A 25,555-nucleotide genomic window follows, 5' to 3' on the forward strand; every position below is an offset into this window, starting at 1 on the left:
ATGCAAATAGACATAATTTCAAGAAGTCAGACATTTGTTTCTTCATCTCTAGTACTTGCCAGTAGAAGACTGACAAATGATTGTTGAAAGAACTATAAAGGTACCCATCATACATTTTCCAATAAATGAAGCCACAAAGTTACTGAAAATTTTGAAAATGTAATACAAATATAACTTACATTATAAAGACGAGCTGAACAGATCAAAACAACATATATTGTAAAAAGCTGAAGAGATCTCACAGTCATTTGTTACCTTATCTTTGGTTAAATATCTTAACATTCTTCTAAAAGGTTTCAGCAATATATTTATCAAAGATTCCAAAAATACCAAAGATTCCAAAAATTCCAAAAAAACCTTACTTACAACACATTCACTTAATAACCAGGAAGGAAAGAAGAGAAGCATGGGAGCAGATGTCCAAGTTCATGCATTGTAAAATTCACATGCTTTCTCACAGATCCATATTTATATATGTTTAGTTATGCTGTTTCTAAACAGTTCCTAAAGGAATGGCTGACCCAGAAAATTGACCAATACCAACTCAGAAGAACCAACACATTACAAAACCACATAATTCAGTAATTTTAAAATATGTTAATCTGAAGTCACTTAGCACTGGGGTAAAAAGCCTACAGCCTCTAATGCCTCTAAGTGTGTAACTCTATTAGTAAATACAACCAGGTCATTAAGAAAAGGTTATGTCCTTTACTCTATTTAAGATCACAGAGAAATGTTTAATCACTTCAGGAAAATTTCCATCCAAAATTGATTTGGGTGCAAAAGGTAAATTTTCAGCTCATCAGAAAATCATATTTTCTAAAACAACTCATTCTCTCATGGTGTCAGAAAACTATGACATAATGATGACTGGTGTAATTCCTAATCTATTACAATATATTTGAGTTTTAAATTTTATACAGACTAAGATGTACCTCAAATTCTCTAAAATCAAGTAAATGCCTGTGTTTGCTAAATCTTGCTAGCATTTTATTACATAATGGAGTACATGCATTAAAAACTACACAAGGTGGAGCTGGCCCCATGGCCAAGTGGTTAAAGTTTTGCAAGCTCTGCTTTGGCAGCTTGGGGTTCGCAGGTTCAGATCCTAGGTGTGGACCTTCTGCACTCATCAACCATGCTGTGGAGGCAGCCCACAGACAAAGTAGAGGAAGACTGGCACAGATGTTAGACCAGGGCTAATCTTCCTCAAGCAAAACAGAGGAGGATTGGCAACGGATTTTAGCTCAGGGCAAATCTTCTTCACACACATACAAAAAAACCCAAAAAATAATAAAAACCACATCAGGTGATAGGAACAGAAATTTTAACATTAAGTTAATACTACAAACAGATTCTCAATCTTTGTGATTTTCCTAAACACTTGTGCTATTTTTATTCTAAAGAATCTAAAACTATAACAGCACTTCAAAATGAATGGCTTACTCATTTTATAAGTTAACTTTACTATAACAACATCTATATGGACAATTTAAAAACAGCACTAACCAAAAGTCACACAGGACATTTTCTATGTGTTTTTTTTTCTTGTAAATATTTTTTTTAAGTAGGGTGTTTTTACCTATGAGCAGTCTAAATAAGAAAATAAATGCTAAGATAAAAGTTGTCACCTTATTCCATTTAAATACTGAAATGTACAGTTAGGTTAATATATTTTTACTTCTCAATATTCCATCAAAATGCTTTAGTCATGTCACCAACAACCTTCATAGATATTAACAGTATACAGACTTTTAAAATATGAATAACTGATAAGTATTAAATAGTAATCTCTGGAGGATTGGGTGCAGGTATCAATGCATTTTTAAAACTCTAGATGATTCTCAAACTCTTCCAAAAAACTGAAGAGGAGGGGAAGCTTCCTAACTCATTCTAGGAGGCCAATATCACCCTGATACCAAAACCAGACAAGGACAACACAAAAAAAGAAAATTACAGGCCAATATCACTGATGAACATTGATGCAAAAATCCTCAACAAAATGCTGGCAAATCGAATACAACAATACATTAAAAACTCATACACCATGATCAAGTGGGATGTATACCAGGGACCCAGGGATGGTTCAACATTCGCAAATCAATCAACATGATATATACCACATTAACAAAATGAAGAAAAATCACATGATCATCTCAGCAGATGCAGAGAAAGCATTTGACAAGATACAGCAACTATTTATGATAAAAACTCTGAATAAAATGGGTATAGAAGGAAAGTACCTCAACATAATAAAGGCCACATATGACAAACCCACAGCTAACGTTATACTCAATGGAGAAAAACTGAAAGCTTATCCTTCTAAGAACAGGAACCAGACAAGGATGTCCACTTTCACCACTCTTATTTAACATGGTACTAGAAGTCCTAGCCAGAGCAATCAGGCAAGAAAAAGAAATAAAAGGGATCCAAACTGGAAAGGAAGAAGTAAAACGGTCACTATTTGCAGATGACATGATTTTATACATAGAAAACCCTGAAGAATCCACCAAAAAACTTTTAGAAATAATAAATGAATACAGTAAAATTGCAGGATTCAAAATCAACATACAAAAATCTGTTGCATTTCTATACACTAACAATGAAGTAGCAGAAAGAGAAATTAAGAATATAATCCCATTTGTAACTGCAACAAAAAGAATAAAATGCCTAGGAATAAACTTAACCAAAGAGGTGCAAGACCTATAAACTGAAAACTGTAAAACATTGTTGAAAGAAATTGCAGAAAACACAAAGAAATGGAAAGATACTCTGTGCTCTTGGATTAGAAGAATTAACATAGTTAAAATGTCCATGTTTCCTAAAGCAATCTACAGATTCAATGCAATCCCTATCAAAGTTTCAACGACATTTTTCACAGAAATAGAATAAAGAGTCTTAAAATTTATATGGAACAACAGAAGACCCCAAATAGCCAAAGGAATCCTGAGAAAAAAGAACGAGGTATCACATTCCCTGATTTCAAAATACACTACAAAGCTATAGTAATCAAAACAGCATGGGACTGGCACAAAAACTGGACAGAGATCAATGGAACAGAATTGAGAGCCCAAAAATAAACCCACATATCTATGGACAGCTAATTTTCAACAAGGGAACCAAGAACATAAAATGAAGAACGGAAAGTCTCTTCAATAAATGGTGAGAAGAAAACTGGACAGCCACATGCAAAAGAAAAGTAGGGGCTGGCCCAGTGGTACAGCAGTTAAGTGCGCACGTTCCTCTTCGGTGGCCTGGGGTTCACCGGTTTGGATCCTGGATGCGGACACGGCACCGTGTGGCAAGCCATGCTGTGGTAGGCATCGCACAGATAAAGTAGAGAAAGATGGGCACGGATGTTAGCTCAGGGCCAGTCTTCCTCAGCAAAAAGAGGAGGACTGGCAGCAGTTAGCTCAGGGCTAATCTTCCTCAAAAAAATAAATAAATAAATAAATAAGAACTCATACATCTCAACAACAAAAGAACTAACAACTCAATTAAAAAATGGGCAAAAGATCTGAACAGACATTTTTCCAAAGAAGACAGAGGGCCAACAGGTACATGAAAAGACATTCAACATCACTAATTATTAGGGAAATGCAAATCAAAATTACAATGAGATGTCACCTCACACCCGTTAGAATGGCTATAATTAACAAGACAAGAAATGACAAGTGTTGGAGAAGATGTAGAGAAAAGGGAACTTTCACACACTGCTAGTGGGAGTACCTACTGGTGGGAGCCACTATGGAAAACAGTATGGAGATCCCTCAAAAAATTAAGAATAGAGCTACCATACAATCCAGCTATTCCACTGCTGGGTATTTATCTAAAGAACATGAAAATGCAAATGCATAAAGATATATGTACCCCTATGTTCACTGCATCATTACTCACAATAGCCAAGACTTGGAAGCAACCTAGGTGTACACTAAGGGACAAATGGATAAAGATGAGGTATACATATACAATGGAATACTACTCAGCCATAAAAAAAAGATGAAATCTTGCCATTTGTAATAACATGGGTGGACCCTGAGGGTACTATGCTAAGTGAAATAAGTCAGAGGGGGAAAGTCAAACACCACATGATCTCACTCATAAACAGAAGATAAAAACAACAACAAACACACACATAGAGATAGAGATTGGACTGGTGGTTACCAGATGGGAAGAGGAGAGAGACGAGGACAAAAGGGGTGATTAGGCACATGTGTATGGTCATGGATGGTAATTAGTTTTCGGATGGTGAACATGATGCAATCTATACAGAAATAGAAATATAATGATATACACCTGAAATTTATATGATGTTATAAATCAACGTTACCTCAACAAAAAAAAAATTCCAAAAAAAACTCCAGATGATTCTAATATGCAGCTGAGGTTGCATTTTATATTTTTTTCAATGTCCCAACAAAAGATTAACACCTTTTTTCTTTCAATTTAATTCATTTTTAAGGGAATGGCTTTAAACATTTCGTTAAACTAGTATAAATTTATACTATTAACCTCCATTTCAACTTCTGGAGATTTTGATTATACAGTAATTTTTATCATGCTTATAAAATGTGTCTTAAAATGACAAGCTTTAAAAAGGAAAAAAGAACACTTCGGCCATCTAAACACTAAATTTTCCTATGTTTTATTTTAAGTTAAATGATGTCAGAATGCTCAAAGTCACAGTACCAAGGCACTTTTTAAATTATAAAACAGTTTAAATATAAGGTTGTATTATTAACAAAAAGCCTTCTCATTAAAAGGAAAGTTCTGCGTATATAAGCACAGCATCCAAAAGAGGCAGAAGGTAATCAAAAAAGAACTGAAATAACACTAGAAGGGGAGACTCTGGAATGATTTTGGAAATTTAAATGAAAAAGTCCTCTTTGAACATAAGTCCTTATTAATGGTATAGTATTCCCAAAATTTCTCTATTTCAAGAGGTTGTAAGACCAAATCTCCTGAAAATGGGAATATCTTATAGGCAACAAATAAATAAATTTAAGTCTCAAAATAAAAGGACATAAATCTGAGTCTACCTGAAAGAGCCATGCTAAACACATATTCTTTTTAAATTAACAAACTAATGTTTATTTATTTAGAATTGGTTGAATAGTCACATGGTTCCAAAAGAACTAAAAAGGTATATATAGGGAAAAGTCTTCCTGCCATCCTTATATCAACCTAGTCTCCACCCCTATTCTACTCCCAGGTAACCATGGTTACTAATTCCTTACATATCCTTCCAGATTTCTTTATGCATAAACAAATAAATAACAAATATAGATTCTTATTTTTCCCTCATTTGCACAAAAGGTAGATTACTATATAAACTATGCTGTATAACTTTTTGTTGTGTTGTTTTGTTGCCTGGCAATATATAACCACTTAAACCTTTTCAATGAAGCAGAATCTCAAAAAGAAACCCCCTTTACTTTATAACTCATTTTATAATCCCCTTATGATCATCCAACAAAGACATATAATATAGCTGCAATTAAAAAATCTTTGGAGTTTAAAAAATCTTATCTGATATTTTTATTATAAAGAATTTATTGAAATATGGAATACCTACACAGTATACAAATCAAAAGTGTACAGCTTGATGAGTCACCACTAAGTGAACACACCACCGTAACTACCACCCAGGTCAAGACACAAAAAACTAACACATCATCTATCTGACTTTTTAGTATTTATGGTCTACTAGTATCTAGGAAAGATGTTATAGAAAATTGACAGTGTTGACTTCCTAAACTTCCACTTAGGATACAGTTTAGGGAATTATGTTTCTTACATTCCATTTCAGATGGCTTGACCTTTCTTATTTTTCTTTTAAATTTTTAACTAAATAGTTCATACATACAAAAGTAAACATGAACGCAGAAATAAGAACTAAAGAATTATAAAACAAACATCCATGTACCTAGCACTCAGCTTAAGAAGCCCCCCTGCCCCTCCCATCAGGGCAAGCAGTTGGCTTAATGATTAAGAGTGCTGACTCTGGAGCGAGACTGCCTGAGTATGATTACAAGCTTTACACTTATTAGCTGTGAGATTTGGGGAAGTTAAAGTTTCTGCACCCTTATTTATAAGCTCCTTTGTTTATAAATGAGAATACTAATAGTGCCTGCTTCCCAGCAGGTACTCAATTTAATTATGACAATTAAAGCAGGTATTCACTTAACTATGAGAATTAAATAAGTAAATATTGGTAAAGTATTTAAAACATTTTCCAGGGGCCGGCCCCATGGCATAATGGTTGAGTTCAGTGCACTCTGGTTCAGCAGATAGGGGTTCGTAGGTTCAGATCCCAGGCGTGGACCTATACCACCCATTAGCCATGCTAAAGTGGCAACCCACATACAAAATAGAGGAAGACTGGCACAGATGTTAGCTCAGGGCTAACCTTACTCAAGCAAGAAAAGAGGAAGACTGGTAACAGATGTTAGCTCAGAGTGAATCTTCCTCAGCAAAAATAAATAAATAAACAAAATACTTCCTAGCATATATTATGTAAAATTTAGCTATTTTTGTATTCACTCTCTGCCTCCTTCACAAAGAAATATGTTTTCCATTCTATTACTATATATGTAGCATAAACAGATATATGAACAAGTATTGTGATTTTTAAATTTTATATCAACTAGTATCATGGTCTAAGTTTTCCTTCGCAATTTGCTTTTTTCATTCAACATTTCTGAGATTCATCTACAGTGATATATACAGTCATTGTTCACTCCTGTGCAGTATTCTAAGGTGTAAATTAACATAAGTGTTTACATATTAATGTCAATGGACATCTGGATTATTTCCCGTTTTTTGCTATTATGAAAAATGCTACTACAAACATGTTTGAACACGTCTACTGATGGAGTTATAACAAAGTATTTCTAGAGTATATACCCAGGTGAAGAACTGCTGAGCCATTAGGTATACACAAATTTAGCATTATAACAATGTCGAATTGTTTATCAAAATGATTATATTATAGCATTATATGCCTTTATTAGAAAAGAAGAGAGGTCTTAAATCAACGATCTAAGCTTCCAATTTAAGAAACCAGAAAACAGAAAAGGAAATTAAACCCAAAATAGGGAGAAAGAAGGATATAATAAAGATAAGAACAGAAATCCATGAAGCAGAAAACAGAAAAATAAGAGAAAATTCTACTAAAAATAACTGATTCTTTAAGAAGATCAATAAAGTTGATAAACTTCTACCAATGTGATAAAAAAAAGGGAAAAGATACAAATTACCAATGTTAGGAATAAGAGAGATGACATCACTAAAGATTCTATAGATATTAAAGGGGCAAGAAAATAATGTTATGATTAATTTTATGCCAATAAATTCAACAACTTGGATAAAATAGACAAATTTCTTGAAAGACACAAAGTACCAAAGTTAAAGAAGAAATAGATAACCTGAAAAGCCCTATATCTATCAAAGAAATTGAATTCATAGTTTAAAACTTTCCACAAAAATACAAAAACAAAATAAAACACAAACAGATCCAGATGCCTTCATTGGTGAATTCTAACAAGTATTTAGAGACTAATCCTTTGTAAACAGAGATGCAAAATTCCTAAATAAAATAGAAGCAAATCAAATCCAGGAATGTATAAAAGGATAATACAGTACAAACAAATGGAGTTTATCCCAGGAATACAAAGGTAGTTTCACATTCAAAAATCACTGTAACTCAGCATATCAACAACAGTGCTGGAGATTTTCTATTACTCTACAGTGTCACCCACATCTGGTATTATCCAACTTTTTAAATGGGTATAAATGGTATCTCAAGGTTTAAGTTTACAGTTCCCTAGATACACTGAACACCTTGTGTTTGTTTATTGGCCATTCTTATTTCTTCTTCTGTGAAATTCTTACTTGTGTCTTTTGACTATTTTTTCTGTTGGGTTGAATTTTTTAATTTGGACAAGTCCAGTCTCTATTCTGGATAGTAATCCTTCATAAGTGATACGTATTACAAATATTTTCCCCTAGTTTTTTTATTCTTCATTTTTTTCACTCTATTTTAATGAAAGAAATTAATTTTAATGTATTCGAATTTATCAATCTTTCACTTCAATGTGTGCTTTTTGTTAATTACTTATAATATCCTTCCCTATCCCACAGTCTTAAAGACATTCTCTATTTTCTTTTAAGAGGCTAAAAAAAAAAGACATTTCTTAAGTTAGTACTTCTATCATTTCTTTGGAGAAAGGTAATGAATTGGTGATAATTTTCTTAACTACACACTAAGTACTAGGCACTGTACCTATGCTGCAGGGCTACAAGGCAGTGTAGGCTATTACAGTTGCCTTTAAGAAGATTATAAACGAATTAGGGCCATAATAATTAAAGAGCTAAGAATAATATATAATAAAGGGTTAAGTTTTGTGATAGACTTGATCAAAGTTCAAAGTATTAGGAGAAAGGATAAATTAGTGATAACTGGGGCTATCAGTAAAATTTCATGAAGAAAGCATTAAACCTTCACTTAATAATTCTGATTCAGAATAACAACAAAATCCAAAATTTATCCAAAACACAACCATATTTTTTAAAACCAGCAAATAAAAACCACAAAGTCTGAATTAATGCAAAACCTCCTTGTAACAGCAACAGAAAATGGAAAATAGAATAAAATTAACAATGTAAAACATACATAAACATTATATAAATTTTTATTTTGTATGGCTGCATTGCTTAGGGCCATATATAATTCAGATTTACCCAGCCCAACTCTGCAGACAACCAGGAAATTCAAAATCCAAAAGTAAAACAAAAAGTTGACACTGGTGCAACCAGCATATGAAAAATAACTAAATAACAGTTATTAATAAAAATAACTGAGGGCCGGCCCAGTGGTGCAGCAGTTAAGTGTGCACATTCCACTTCGGTGAACCACGGTTCACCAGTTTGGATCCCAGCTGCGGACATGACACTGCTTGGCAAGCCATGCTGTGGCTGGAGTCCTACATATAAAGTAGAGGAAGACAGGCACGGATGTTAGCTCAGGGCCAGTCTCCCTCAGCAAAAAGAGGAAGATTGGCAGCAGATGTTAGCTCAGGGCTAATCTTCCTCAAAAAAAAAAAAATTTTTAATTTAAAAATTAAAAAAAAATAAAAATAACTGAAACCAGAAAAAAAAAATAGTTGACAGGTTAAGTGAGTTGGATAACAGAATTAACTGGTACTATGAGAGTATTACGTAGTCATAAAAGTGGAGCTATGACATTGAGTCCAGAAAAGAGAAAGAGTATCCTCTTCTAGCAAGTCTTTTTTGTGTATGTGTAAGGAAGACTGGCCCTGAGCTAACATCTGTTGCCAATCTTCCTCTTATTGCTTGAGGAAGACTGTCCCCGAGATAACATCTGTGCCAATCTTCCTGTATTTTTTGTATGTGAGACACCGCCACAGCACGGCTTGATGAGCGATGTGTAGGTCTGCACCCGAGATCTGAACCTGCGAACCCCAGGCCACCAAAGTAGAGCATGTGAACTTAACCACTATGCCACTGGACCAGCCCCACAGCAAGTCTTTTTTAAAGTGATTGAACATAAAAATTTTAAGTTTTTTTCTCCAGCTCCAACATGTAGATACCAACACTCCCAATATTTTGTTTTGGGGAATAATACTTGGGCAGCAAGACTTACATATCAGAATTAAATACTTTATATGAAATACAGAAGATAATAGTCAATCAGCAGGCCTACAACAAAGCAGTCATTTCAGAAAGTAATTCTCTATTACAGTCTGTAATTTACTAGTACACTTAAGCTTCCATATCACTATGATGACAAAGCAGTAAAAATAAAGATTAGTAAAAGTAGGAAGCAACAACAACTAATTTTTTTAACACAACCACCTAATATTTGAAAGTGCTTTTTAATCACTTTCTCACACATTACTCAAATAGTTTACCTATTGTTATATTAATTTTCAAAACAGCTGCAGCTAAAACAAAGAATAAAATTTTGATAAAATTCTCAAATCAGGGGCCGGCCCCGTGGCTGAGTAGTTAAGCTCGCGCGTTCCACTTCGATGGCCCAGGGTTTCACCTGTTTGGATCCTGGGCGCGGATATGGCACCGCCCATCAAGCCACACTCCACATTCCACATAAAACAGAGGAAGACTGGCACAGATTTTAGCTCACTGACAATCTTCCTCAAGCAAAAAGAGGAGGATGGGCAACAGATGTTAGCTCAGGGCCAATCGTCCTCATACACACACAAAAATTCTGATGTAGGTTCTATCATTTACCACCTGCCTCTGACATGGACATTCACATATGATATTTTCTTCATCCTTATCCTTGTAACTTCTTCTTCTTCGTTTTTTTTTTTGCAAGGAAGATTGTCCCTGAGCTAACATCTGTGCCAATCCTCCTGTATTTTGTATATGGAATGCTGCCACAGCATGGCTTCACAAGCAGGGTGTAGGTCCGCACCCAGGATCCAAACCCTCGAACTCCAGGCTGTCAAAGTAGAGAGTGCAAACTCAACCACTACTCCACCAGGCCAGCCCCCACATTTTTCATTCAAAGTATTAAATCTATACTTCTGGCAATATCAGAAACGGTATTTAAATGAGTTTATTCCAGAATTAAAAATGACTGACCAAAAAAAATACACCTTAAAAGGATGCACACAAGCATAATCTTTTAATATGCCAAGAGAGAAACAATGTTTGTTTTTTTTTTGAGGAAGATTAGCCCTGAGCTAACACGTGCCACCAATCCTCCTCTTTTTGCTGAGGAAGACTGGTCCTGTTCTAACATCCGTGCCCATCTTCCTACTTTATATGTGGGACACCTGCCACAGAATGGCTTGCCAAGCGGTGCCATGTCTGCACCCAGGATCCGAACCGGTGAACTCTGGGCTGCCAAAGTAAAACGTACAAACTTAACTGTTGTGCCACCGGGCCGGCCCCAAAACCATCTTGAAAATAAGAAATCATACTTTGGAAACTTAAAATCTTGTCTACTCACTTTACCTATGAATCCAATTTTCATCACTTTTCAATCACCCTATTATGAATATATCCAGCATATTAAAGCAGATGAGTGTTTCATAACCCACTAGAGAACCTACCAGTTTAGTGATTAGGGTTATCTAGACGGATTAAGGGAAGGCATAGCTTTCCCTAAAGTTGCAAATCCAAGATTCTTACCCCTAAGGTTTGTGCCTTGGTTCCATAAAGGTTCTTGCCCTATTGCCCCATCAACTCTTGTACCTCCAACAGCCTTCCTGAAACAGAACCTGACTCAGGTTCACCTCTATCATTTAAACTATCTGATCAATCCAGTAGTAGGGCTCCTCAACATACAACTGCCTCTTGACTATCCCTCTGGGCTTATGCCTTTTTATGCAGACTTTTATATACCAAGAACACCTGTTATTTTCTACCTGAAATCTTCAGAGTCCAATACAAGTTCCCCTTCCTAGATAAACAAGCCTTCCCTACCTTAATCACATGGAGCTTTAAATTCCACTTAGAACTTCTTTCCTAATTGTTTATGGGGGGTAGCTTTGCCTCCCAGTTAAACTATAAGCTCCTTGAGGACTGAAGTAACACTCAACAGAGCTATGCACCACACAACAACATTTTGGTCAACAATGGACCACATAAACAACAGTGGTCCCATTATACTAGCACCATACAGCATAGGTATGTAGTAGGCTATACCACCTAGGTTCGTGTAAGTACACTCTATGATGTTTGCACAACTACGAAATCACCTGACAATGCATTTCTCAGAATGTATCCCTGTCATTAAGCAACGTATGACTGTCCCTTCATTATGCCCCATGTTGCCTAATACAGCATATACACTCTTTTCCATGTTTCCTGATTGACTAGATTCTCATCATATAACTTACTCAACTCTTAATTGCCTTCAAGTAAGGTAGGCTAAGTATGCTACCAATTTTTATCGCTTCTAACAGGAAAACTATACAAAGTTGGTACCAGTGACAAATGGATATTAATTATAAGACTATTTGAACTGTTTTTATTCACAACACTTCTGACACCAAATTCGTGGTGTCTTTTCCAATACTACTTCTCTGACTCTCCGACAAAAGCTGGGTGTCCTACAATTCAATTCAATTTTGACATTATCTACCTGGAGTTAATGTCAGATTCCACAAGTTAAGGGCTCAGTCCCACAAGACTGCTCCCACTTCAGATGGCAGTCAAAAGCCCCAGGTTAATACTTCCAACCAACTGGCTATAAATTCAAGGGGTTCCTAATTTGCACCTCAGGTTCAATAATTCCCTAAAATGACTCACAGAACTCAGGAAAGTGCTTTACTTACTATTACCGGTTTATTATAAAGGATACAACTCAGGAAGAGCCAAATGGAAGAGATGCATAGGGAGAGGTACAGGGGAAGGGGCTCAGAGCTTCCATGGCCCCTCCGGGTGAGCCGCCCTCCCAGTACCTTGAGGTGTACACCAATCTTAAAAGCTCCCCGAATACCAATGTTCAAGAGTTTTTATAGAGCTCTAGCTTCAGTCGGCCCTCGTCCCTTTGCTGGCGATTGGGAGATGGGGCTGAAAGTTCCAACTCTCCAATCACTGGGTCTTTTTGGTGATCAGCCCCATCCTGAAGCTACCTAGGAGGCCCCAAGGCACCAATCATATTATTAGCATACAAAAGACACTCTTATCACTCTGCAGATTCCAAGAGTTTTAGGAATTGTGTGCCAGGAACCTGACACAAAAACCAAATATTTATTTTTTACTGTATCACACTATTTCTTCAAACACACTCAAAAAAATTTCAAGATATCAAAGAATTTACTTAGTTTAGGAAACTGATACTAAAAGGAGAAAACTTTTTTAACAATGAAAAAGTACGCTTCTGGAAAATAAGCATACAGGTCTTACTTACCATGCAAACGCACGAACTGAAACAATAAAGAAAAATTATAATAGGTCCAAGTTATTGAGTACTCATTCGGTGCCAGGCATTCTGCTATCCACTTTACATAAATTTTCATTAAATTTCTACAACAAGCCCATGAGATGAATCCCAATATTAGCCTCCTTTTACAGATGAAGAAAACTGAGGCACAGAGACTCCCCAAGGTCACACATCTGGCAAGCAGTGGAGCCAGGATCCCGACGCAGGTTGACCAACTCTGGAACCTTTAACCTTTAGCCACGCTGCCTCCCCTCGGCCCGCTGCCAGCAATGCTCAATCCAAAGATTTGACAGCAGCTCTATTGTCCCCTGCCCAATACTCCTGGGTTTAATAACTTTTGGGTTTGCATTTCCCAGAATACATCATTCTCTTTCAAGCTTTTCTGCCTTAAACACACACTGTTCCCTTGGGCTGGAATGCTCTGCTCTTTTTTATCCAGCTAGCAAAGCGCCACTCATTCTTCAAACAGCAGCCTAAAAACAACTTCCTCTGTGAAGCCCTCTTCATTCCTTCCACATTGTCTGACCCTAATCCTGGGGGAAGGAATACACCACTCCTGTAGCTCCCTGGAAACAATGATGCAGAGATACTTCTATTGTTGGACTTACTTGTATTATAATTCTATTTTTCAGTACTACCTACTGGCGAGTACACTACACTGCAAGCATGAGGCACTCAGATACTTGTTAAAGAGCATGGTCCCAGTTCAAATTCAACTATAATTTAAAGGAGTACTTTCTTCTAGTCAAGACAACATCATTGCCCGTGGCCAAGTGGTTAAGTTCGCGTGCTCTGCTTTGGCAACCCAGGGTTTCACCGGTTCGGATCCTGGGTGCAGACATGGCACCGCTCATCAGGCCACGCTGAGGCGGCGTCCCACATGCCACAACTAGAGCGACCCACAACTAAAAATATACAACTATGTACCGGGGGGCTTTGGGGAGAAAAAGGAAAAATAAAATCTTAAAAAAAAAACAAAGACAGCATCATTCATTCCAACAATATTTTACCACCCTCTGTGGGCCTGCATACTCGGAAGATTCACCAGTGAGTAAAATTACCATCTTAAGTTTCCCAGGTTCAGACTGGGACTTTTAAACCATATCTTTCCAACCATTTCTCAACTGCTATGTTAAGACTTTGGCACTACAACTTTTCAATAATACCAAAACTGTGCCTATTAACAAATATTTCAAAATTGGAAACACTCCATCTATTAAATTTGTTAAAAGTCTAACCAAGAGTAAGACATTTAGGCTAAGGAAGTAAGGATAAAAATTAAACTACACAGTACTTTAAAAGCTGTTCTGCTAATCCTACCCACATCTGAACACTCAGTCTACACTCTTTCACTTCCTACACCCTAATGTGCTTTCACTAAGCTATTACTCCATCTAACATGCCTCTTTTTATAAGAGGTTTTTTGAGATATAATTCACATACTATGTAATTTGCCAATTTAAAGTGTACAATTCAAAGTTGTTCGACCGTCACCACAATCAACTTTATAACATTTTTATCACCCCCAAAACAAACCCATACCCATTTAGCAGTCACTCCCTGTATTAGTCAGGGTTTTTCAGAGAAACAGAATCAATAGGATGGGTAAATATACAGAGAGAGAGTTTTATTTTAAGGAATTGGTTCATGTGACTGTAGGGACTGTCAAGTCTAAAATCTGCAGGGCAGGCCACCAAGCAAGAGACACAAGGAAGAGCGGCTGCTGCAGTCTTGAGTAGGATGGCTCTCTGAAGGCAGAATTCCTTCCCAGGGGAACCTCAGTCTTTTCTCTTAAGATCTTCAACCAACTGGAGAAGGCCCACTCACATTCTGGAGGGTAATCTACTTTACTCAAAGTCTACTGATTTAAACATTAACCACTTTTTAAAAATACCTTCACACCAACATCTAGACTGGTATTTGACCAAAAACTGGATACCATGGCTTAGCCAAGTTGACATAAAATTAACCATCACACTACCTGTTACTCCCAGCCCCTGGCAACCACTAATCTACTTTCTCTCTATGGATTTGCCTATCCTACACATTTCATATAAACAGAGTTATACAGTATGTGGCCTTTTATGTCTGGCTTCTTTCATTTAGCATAGTGTGTTCAAGGTTCATCCATGTTGTAGCATGTATCAGTATTTCATTCCTTTTTATTGACGAATAATATTCTATGTTATACTACATTTTATTTATTCATTCATCAGTTGATGGACACTTGGATTCTTTCTACTTTTTTTTTACTATTATGAATAATGATGCTATGAAGATTCATACAAGTTTTTGTGTGGACATATATTTTCATTTTTCTTGGGTATACACCTAGGAGTAGAATTGCTGGGTTATAAGGTAACTCTATAACATTGCTTTTTACTATGCAATTTTTTGAAAAAATTCAAAACTATAAATTTTGTTTATTCTACAAGTATAACTACCATAGCTATACTGGTAACACACAGCATGATCTTATTTTCTGTCCCTGGAGTTTTGAAATGGAAAGAAATTTATGACTAGCATCAAATAATATAGTTGGTATTTCTACAGTTAAACAGTTAAAAAAACAAACATAGTCATTTTTTCTAAATCAGATTTACTTATGAGGGTTATATATACATTCCGTTTAAAACACAATCTCTAAACATATTAAACTTAGAAATTATCCAATAAAAGAAAAAAGAACCTTTTGTAGTATATTATAGTATCTGAACAGTGATACTCCAATATCCTTACACGTAAAAAGTTGTTTTTATTCAACCTGTAAAATGTTAAGTGATGAATAAATACTGCTTGAGGAACTGATCTTCAGTTAAAACCCTAAACTGATGTTCAACATTACCAATCATCAGGGAAATGCAAATCAAAACTACAATGAGAATATCACCTTACACCCTTTAGAACAGCTAGAATCACCAAGACAAAAAATAACAAATGTTGGAGAGGACGTGGAGAAAAGGGAATCCACATATACTGCTGGTGGGAATGCAAACTGGTATAGTCACCACGGAAAATAGTATGGAGATTTCTTGAAAAATTAAAAATAGAAATACCATATGACCCAGCTATTCTACTACTGGATATTTACCCAAAGAACTTGAAATCAACAATTCAAGGGGCCCCCGTGGCCGAGTGGTTAAGTTCACGCACTCCACTGCAGTGGCCCAGGGTTTCACGGGTTTGAATCGGGGGGACACAGACATGGCACTGCTTGTAAGGCCATGTTGAGGTGGCATCCCAAATGCCACAACTAGAAGGACTTGCAACTAAGATATACAACTATGTACCAGGGGGATTTGGGGAGATAAAGCAGAAAAAAGAAAAAATTCAAAGAGTCTTATGCACCCCTATGTTCACTGCAGCATTATTCACAATAGCCAAGATGTGGAAGCAACCCAAGTGTCCATCGACTGATAACAGACAAAGAAGATATGGCATATTTATGAAATGGAATACTACTCAGGCACAAAAAAAACCAAAATCATGCCATCTGCAATAAAATGGATGGAACCTGAGGGTATTATGTCAAGCGAGATAAGTCAGACAAAGAAAGACAAACACCGTATTTCACTCATATGTGGAAGATAAACAAATACATGGACAAAGAGAACAAATCAGTGGTTACCAGAGGGGAAGGGGGATAGGTCAGTGGGCATAATGGGTAAAAGGGCACATATACATGCTAACGGACAAATAATAATGTACAACTGAAATTTCACAATGTTATAAACTATTATGACTTCAATTAAAAAAATGCAAAAAAACTCTAAACTGATTTACAGCCAAAATATCTAAGAGTTAATAGATAAGAAAGTTTTTTTTTCAGTGTATTTTGTGTGTGTGTGTGTGAGGAAGACTGGCCCTGAGCTAACATCTGTTGCCAATCTCCCTCTTTTTGCTTGAGGAAGACTGTCGTGGAGCTAACATCTGTGCCAATCTTCCTCCATTTTTTACATGGGATGCCACTACAGCATGGCTTGATGAGTAGCGCGAGGTCTGCACCCAGGATCCAAACTCATGAACCTCAGGCCGCTGCAGCAGAGCAGGTGAACTTAACTACTCTACCACTAGGCTGGCCCCATGTATTTTTTTCTTTTGATTATTGCTAACAGTGTGGTGATGAGATTAATAACGACTAAGAGTTCTTAGGTAGCAAGCAATAGAGTATTCAAGAGTGTGCATTCTGCAGTCAGATGACTGGGGTTTGAATCCTGACTCCACCACTATCTGTGTCACCCTAAACAAATCATTTTCACCTCTCTGAACCTCAGCTTTCTCATCTGTAAACTCAGAATAATAATACTACCTACTTCAAAAGTTTGTTGTGAGGATTAAATGAGATTATGCACATAAAATCCTGAGCATACTACCTGGTAAGTGCTCAATAAATGGTAACTATTAATTTTACAGCAGTTTGGATGCTGGTCAGAACTTAGAGGATATTAACACATTCCAGATAAGCTTACTACAATTCACTTGATGTCATCAGCTAAAAAAGCACATTTTAAATTAAGATCCAATAGCTTATGGAAAAAAGTAAAAACAAAAAACTATGTCTCTTTGTCTACATACCCAAGAAGGTTAACGGACAGAAAAAGTCCAGAAAATTACATACCAAACTAATAACAGTTACTTCTGGAATGGGGAAGAGGATGGGAGGTGCCCATGTGAAGGAGGACATGTATATACTCTATATATTTCCCTACTGCTTGAATTTTTATGAGAATCTATTCCTATTATTTGTATAAGGAAAAAACAAGAAAAGAAATAACAGCTTGAAAGTCCATACTGCAAACTCATTTCTACTTGGCTCAGCTAGAACAAGTCAGTAGTTATAAATGCAGATAAAATTATAAGCCTGAAAGTACTGATAAACATTAAGACAAATAAATAAGAAAACATAGTTTCGTATGCCTTTAAATTAAAATCCAACCCAAACTGTATATCTGACAAAGGTTACAGTACTAATCACCAAAAACTTTGAGGTTTTCAAGTGCCTATTTAAACTTTACTTTTTTTCTCTACATCTATTAGCTAGTCTCTTTAAAGGATAAAAAATTTACATAGCAAACAAGTTTTTCCAAGGCTATTTCATTTATTTGCATAAACACCCAAATCCAAATCAGTTGCCTGAATACAAGCCTAAGAAAAAATATATTTATTGCTAGAAGTAGTAGAGGTATGTCTAAAAAACGCTAGCTGACTCAGAAATAATTAACTCAAGTTCTCTCGGTCTTTGAAGGTCTGTCATACGACAAGCATTTTAGTTATGCATCCAGAAAACAACAGCTTAGATTACCTTTCAAGAGAGCAAAAGACAGATTTTCATTACAATAATTGTTCAGTCCATAATCAGATAGTTCAGAATAAATGTCTAGCAGTTGGCTTTTATTTCAGGGGGTGAAAATCTAGATTCTGTTTCTAACTCGCATAGGTACTAATAGATGACCTTGCACAAATAACCTCTAAACATCAAACTCTTTTTGGATAAAAGCAGCCTGTACCTGCTCTACCTACCTCCTAGGAGTGTTATATAGATCAAGGGAAATAAGAAAGTACTCTGAATATTATAAACTCTTAAAACAGAAGTATTACTTTGCATGAGAATGGATACATATGCAATAGCTCAAAATTAATACCACCAACCACAAAATTATCTATGATGCCAAAACACTTAGCAAAGTGTCTTGCACACTGTAGACTCTCAATAAGTAATGATTTATACAAACACTACCTATTGGTAATTAAGTCCAAGATTCCAAATTGAGAACTAACTCAAATGACCTTCTACCTTTTGACCCTCCTCAGGTTAGCAGACATACAGACTGCTCCATTGTTCACTTTTCACGCATTCAAACATTTATGTAGTTCTTGTTCTCAAGAGCTCACATCTGGCAGGGCAATAGTACACTTGCATCATAGTTATTTCGTTGTCTGTGTCCCATAATGAAATTATATACAAAGTTCTACGGCAGTATAGAGGAAGAAGCAATTAATTCTTCAATTAGTAGGAGTCAGGGAAGGTTTCGCTTTGGAACTGGGCCTCAAGAGATGAAAGGGAAAGGTCATTCTGGAAGACAAACAGCAAAAAAGGCACTTGTTCTAGGAACAGCAAGCACTGTCACACAGCTACTGCACAAAGTTTGGGGCAAAGGAAAAAAAGAGCAATAGAAGACAGAGCTGGAAAAAAAACGAAATGACAGATTTTGAAGGAGTTTGTATATCGTGCGAAAAATTAATGGTGCAAGAACCAAGATTTTTGAGCAGAAGTATGAGCTGTTCATTTACCTGTAGTGGCAGTGAGAGAAGCATGGGCAGGATAGAGTCCTTAGAATACTTCCGCAGCTAACAAATGCCATCATTTTTCTTGATTCAAGTAACTGATACACAGAAAGAACTTATCTCACAATCTTTTCACTTAAAACTCTAAATGACAGACACCTCTTCTCTATTTATCAAAGAAAATAGATAATAAGCTCTAACATAAACACCACTTGAGAAGACCAAATAAGAGCCTGAAAAGGTAAAGAGTAAATTTAATCTAAGGAGTAAAGTAAAATAACTAAGTAGGAAAAAAATGTTTTAATTGCATACAACATCCATATTTTTAACGATTTGAAATAATAGATAAAATATTTCATTAATGTTCCACTACCGTGAAAAGTAACACAGAAGGAAATGAGTGCATTTTGGATATACAACCTGGCCTTCTAAACATGTTTACATGAATGTGACTTAAACATAACATGTGCCAAATACATGACTTTCTCACAGAAACCAGCACCTCTTAATGACCTTTTTACTTGTCAATAAAAAAATTAGGTAAACAAATAAACAAAATCAATGAATGTATGATCTGTCATTCTCCCAAAAGGTGAGGCCAGGATCTTTGCTGTCATGTTTAGATACGGGGAGGAAGAAGGAAGAAACTATCTTGGTTGTCAAATTCTGGAGATTCTTCCTTCGCAATGACTTCCTTGCAATGTTCTTGGAATGTGCTGTATCATTCCTGCTTCTATGCCTTTACTTGAGCAATTCTTCCCACCCAAAACTCCTTCTCCTGAATGACTCTATCTACATTCTGCCCTATTTAAAAAGACCTAAGGTGTAGTTCAAATTGCATCTCATCCATGAAACTGTCTCATCCATGACACCTTCCCTAAAATATCCAGTCCATACAGAACCTCTCTCTTTGCTGAAGTCCTAATAGACAAGTTAACATACTTGTCTTCTTTCACTTTCTGGCACTTAATCATTTTCATTCCTACTGCAAACCTGGTCTACGCCCTTACAAAATGACATCATATCTAAACTGATAGAAAGCCTTGCAATAGCAGAGTAGTTAAGAGCTTGGGTTCCAGACTCTAAAGTCAAGAATCAGAATACCTTGGTTCACATCCCAGGTCTACCATTTATTAGCTATATGAACTTGGGCAAGTTAACCTAATTGAATCTGTCTATGCCTTAATTTCCTCATAGGTTAAGGAAAAATAAGCACCCATCTTAAACATTTATTTAAGGAGTAAATAAGTTAACATGTAAAGCATTTAGAACAGGGCATGGTACATAGTGCCACAAGTGTTAGTTCAGCTGTTACCCATTTCCCCTTGCTCCAGGCCTCTCTGCATATTGCTCTATCACCCTTACAGGGTGGTTTTGTTAAGTCAGTGCTCTGCACAGAACTCTCCCTGGACTTCCATATCCCATGGGTCCATGACCTGAGCTTGGTAATCCAGGCACTCCACAACTCCACACTATCTAGTCAGCTTCAGTTATTCAACATCTGCTTTATACAAAATAAGAAATAGACACATAAGGCATAAATCCTCTCTTCCAGGGTCTGACAGATAATTACAAAAACAAGGCACAAACATAAAAACATCACAGAGAATGGATGTTCACCCATAGCTACTCTGCAAAAGAACTCTCCAATCCAACACAGTTTCCTCAGTGTTTGGAAGATGCCAAATTCATTCAAAATTATCTGCTTTTGTCTGTTTTATGCCACTCTCAATCCTTTAAAACACACAAACAACTCCAAAAAGCACTGTTACTTAACTTGTATCTATACACCCCCATTTTAAAGTCTAATTCAAACACCATCACTCTCTTGCCATTTAAACTTATATAATCCTATCTCACGTCAATCAACTGCTCTCAAGTTGTAGAGTCACACTCTCTATCCAAAATATAAGCTCCTAGAAAGAAGGAACAACAATTTCTTACTAGTTCTTGTCATTTCCTCTCCCCTCAACACTAGGCCCTCCATTAAAACAGATCATGATAGAAGAGGTGCTCAAAAACATGCATTGAATTTAAGCAAAAAAGCGAAACTGGAAATAAGCAATTACTGCTCCTACTACTAAGTAAACTACAGTGAGACTGGAAATAACACTACCATGTCAAGCACTAGAGTACACCTGTCCACAAAGCCTCAGTCAAATAGGATCATCCAAACCAGAAGGAGGCAGTCAACTCACTCTGCCTTCTATGTAACCACCATATGGCAGATTTGCTTGTTCAGTGGCACCGTAAGGCAACAGAAAGATTAACAACCATTCTATTATCTGCCATCTAATTTAAAGAGCTTGACCTCCAAAAAGGAGTGAAGGACGAAACACAGGGCCAGCATCCAACCAGCACAATATCCAGCTGCTACGTCCCTGAGTAGATGATCTGGGAAAGCTTATTAAATTCCACTTTGTGGCAAATCTGTCACCCTCCAACATGCAGGTTTTAAGTACCATAACACAATCCATGAACTTAGCACTAAAAGGTATTACCTAGATTTCCATGTACTGACATTTTGCAAATTTTCTACAATGAACATGTGTTGATTGAATAATCAGGAAGTTTCAAGTGTTTATTATTTCTTCCAGCTTTTAATGGGCTTCCAATAATGACCAATGCAGAATGCAACAATCACAAAGTGAAAGTCAACCAAAGAGCATACTACCCCAATTTTCCACTTCCCAAGTAAAGTGCCAATTTGGACAAAGTTCTCAACTCTGTATGTTTCAATTTAAAACATTACTTCTACATATGACATCGCATGAAAGAAAAAAATTTCCTATTATCTTCCTAAGACTCCACAGCACTATAACAAATTACAAAGAGCTGTTTCCCTCTTCCCCTCAACCCAAACACCCACCTCCCTAAGTACTGAGCCCTTAATAAGGGCCAAGAACAGGGTGCTAAATGATTTACATAATAATCTCGATTCTCAAAATAATAGCAGGTACCATCACTATCCCCAGAAGAGAAAACTGAGGTTTAAAGATGTCTTTTAAAAAAACTTGCCTGAGGTGATGCTTATAGAAGGAGGGGATTCTAGTGTTGTACAAAGGAATTTGCTGGGAATATATATTAGGCCTGGGGACTTTTGTTACGAGACAATTATAGCAGAAATTCTCAAACTGGAAATTTCACACAGAGAAAACAATTAATGATATTTGGTCAAACTGTGGGTTTTCCTTGGAACTGTGTACCTCACAATATCTGACACATAATAAATGCTCAATAAAAACCTACTGACTGTTCAAACCTAAATTTTAAATAATTAATTTCTAAAACAATTTGATCACATCGCAAGATCTGACAGGGCATTTGTTTTAACTAGATTAGGTCGTACGATAATCAATAATTATATCTACACCTAAAGTAATGGCCTCATATCCTGAAGGTGGTTTAGCTTGTAATACAGTTGGAAAACAAAAAGTGAAAAGGGTAAAAATAAGCTGTGTATCCTTTAAAGATAAGTTTTTCTAATAACAAATTCCATTCAAAATTTTAACAAGTCATCTCAATTTAACATACACAATAAACACTCACTACTGACCTATTCTTAATCATCTCAAAATAACCTATTGTGGGGGTTTTAGTACAGCCATGAAAAGCACTGTTCCTGTAATCATTATTTTTCAAATAAGTAAAAGAAAAAAGCTAAGTCTCTTTTGAGTACTGAATGAAAGTAAAGAATGTGCATTTGCAGAGTGTGTACTTTAAGCAAACCTGTTATCTGATTAAGCTGGACCTTAATTGTTGCTCAGGGACAAAAAGAGACAAATACATAAAAGCTGGCTGAGTTAAGACACTAGCAGTTAACTGACGTTTGAATTTAATTTCTGGAAAGATGAGTTCTATGAATATTCCCTTTAAATGATTACGGGTAATCTATGAAGTCTTTCAGGTACCTAAACTTTAGTTTCCAGAGAAAAAAAAAGGATCACCTGGCATTACACAGAAAAATTAACATATTTTCCAGTTCTCATCCCACACACACAGTAGGGTATAGGTATTATGCAAGCACATAGCACTTGGGCAATCTTTTCCTCCTTTCTCTGAAAAATAATTTATTTAATAATTCCTTGATTCAGTAGCAACTGAAGTACTGCCTTCTCTCTTCCTCTTCAGGCTCAGGTTTCTTTCATTTCAAAACACCGCTTGACTTAAATTCTTTTTTTAAAAAAGATTTAATTATTTAACTCAGAAAGAGGGAGCAAAAAGTCAGGAGATGAAACCAGAGATATTCTTATTAGTCTTACATAACTCCCTCTAAGTTAGAACTCATTCAGTAGCACAAAGGTGAGCTCTTTAATATATACTCCCAACACATAAAGAGTTTTAAAATTTGAAAAGGTCTGTCTTTATTTTTTTTCTTATATTTTTAAAATACAAGGACCCACATGTATAGTAAATTAGAGTGCCTAAATAAAAATGCTAAAATGGTCACGCTTAAAATGAAGAGCACTAAAATCATCCTATCACATCTAGGTAATGCAATAATTGATAGAACTGGATATAATATCAGAAAATAAATTAATTTCCTAAATATCACCTCTGTAAGTATGCATTAAGAATTTTTAGTAAATGCTGCTGGGAACATCAAAAAGTGATTTTCAAAAGCAATAGGTATATGTTCTCCCAATATGCAAACAAAACTGAAAATGTAAAGTTAACAGTTGTTCATGCTTAATTAAATCGGCTTTGATAACTGCAAATTACTCCTACACGGGTAAATATGTATCAAATCCTTCAAAAACATAAATTCACACAAAGGATTGTCCTTACTAGAAAGGCCCTGATCTGAACTCAACTAAAAGCTATGTGTTAACTACCTCTCACCACTGAGACACTTGAGCCCCAGTGTAACACTGGCCGCGGATTCCCTGCATTGCTTTGAGAACTGCTGCTTGCTTCATCAAGCGCTGAACTGCGAATTCACCTTTCTAAAAAGACTGAAAGCAAGAAGCCAAGTTTCACTATCTAGTTTTCCCAAAGGAATTAGGGTTTGGGATTTCACCGGGAATGACCAGGTTATCAAGATGCCATCGCCCTCCAGAGGCATTTAATTACAATACCTTCTCTGTTTTCCATTCAACCACCTCAACTAAATTTCCACTAGAATCCAACACACAAAAAGTTGATTCCGTGGCCTTGCTGAAAGTCTCCTGCGCGTGCGAACCCTGGGATCCTGAATACGTTACGCAGAAAGAGCAAAGGGAAAGGAAAAGTAAAGACTGTCAGACAGCGTGGGGACATTACCTTGCCCGTCTTGTGATCAAACCAGACGAGAGCATGGTTCCTTGACAGCACTTTGCAATCGAAAGTAGCATTATTCTGCGCTGGTCGACAGCGGGCCACGGAGCGGCCGATTTTAATGGGCTCGTCCAGGTAGACATGACGCTCCTGAAACGGGTGCGAGTTCGGGCGGCAAGTGAAGATGGCCAAGGCTGACGGCATCGAGGACAGACTGGGGGTGTCTCTCCTATCAAGGGACAAAGAGGAGTTCCACCGGATCCGGACTGCCCTTCACAAGCCTCTAACCCTATCCCCCCCAAAATTTTAAATTAAAACAAACTGTGCATGGTCTAAGCATAACCAGCGAACATCAACAACTCTTCACTTGAGTGGGAAGACAAGCCAGCGCAAGCCCCATTACCTCCTTTAAAACCCAGCAGCTCCCTGATCACAAAAAGTCCCCAACTGGCAGCTTTCAGTCCATCCTCTTCCCTGGGAAGAAAAGGCTCAAACATCGGACAGCTTCGGCCAAGAAAACTCCTGGAAGACAGTTTGGGGACTGGAGGTATCCAAGCAGATGAGTCACAAACCAATTCTTGTGTTTTGTTTGGGATCGCGGCCGCCTTTCCCCCTCGGTGGCGGAAATGTTGCAGCACTGCAGCATGAAGGAAGGGTCGGTTCGGGGCGGCCAGCAAGGTCTGTTCGGGCCGAAAGAAGGTGTAGCCGAGCAGCTCTGGGCAGCCACCGCCCGTCCTCGAGGGCCTCGACAGTGGAAAGGCAGAGGCGAGGGGGTCTACACGGCCAGCCGGACAGTCTGCATGGCCCCTGCGGCGCGGAGGCCGCCCGGGAGGTGGCACGGGGTCCCTGGCCCAGCACGAGCCGAGGCGGCGGTGGCCGGGTTCCTGGGCGCGAGGAGCGGGCACCGGCGGAGGCGCGGGCAGAGGCCGAGTCGGGACTCCCCGGCACCTGGCGGGCGTCCCCGCGACCAGGGCGGGGATCCGGCTCCGCAGGCCGGTGCGGACCGAGCGAGGCGCGACCCCGGGGAGGCTCGGGGGTCTCCGCCCGCAGGAAGTTGGTCCCTGGACGCCTGGG

The 25,555-nt window shown here is 37.3% G+C and overlaps 1 protein-coding gene across 32 annotated transcripts in view; it reads right to left on the reverse strand.

Moving 5' to 3' along the window:
• The window catches only part of SLMAP (sarcolemma associated protein), a 158,934-nt gene extending 133,907 nt beyond the window's left edge, over positions 1-25,027 (reverse strand). For 31 of the 32 annotated variants that reach the window (XM_046654982.1, XM_046654990.1, XM_046654908.1 and 28 more), the window contains exon 1: positions 24,488-25,027. In XM_046654982.1, the coding sequence (XP_046510938.1) occupies positions 24,488-24,685 (198 nt within the window). In that variant the 5' untranslated portion in view covers positions 24,686-25,027. The remainder of the gene's footprint in view (positions 1-24,487) is intronic. The other variant, XM_046654730.1, reaches the window with a different exon arrangement.
• Positions 25,028-25,555: the final 528 nt, after the last annotated feature.

The sequence above is a fragment of the Equus quagga genome, chromosome 1 (assembly GCF_021613505.1).
Source record: "Equus quagga isolate Etosha38 chromosome 1, UCLA_HA_Equagga_1.0, whole genome shotgun sequence".
NCBI lineage: Eukaryota > Metazoa > Chordata > Mammalia > Perissodactyla > Equidae > Equus > Equus quagga.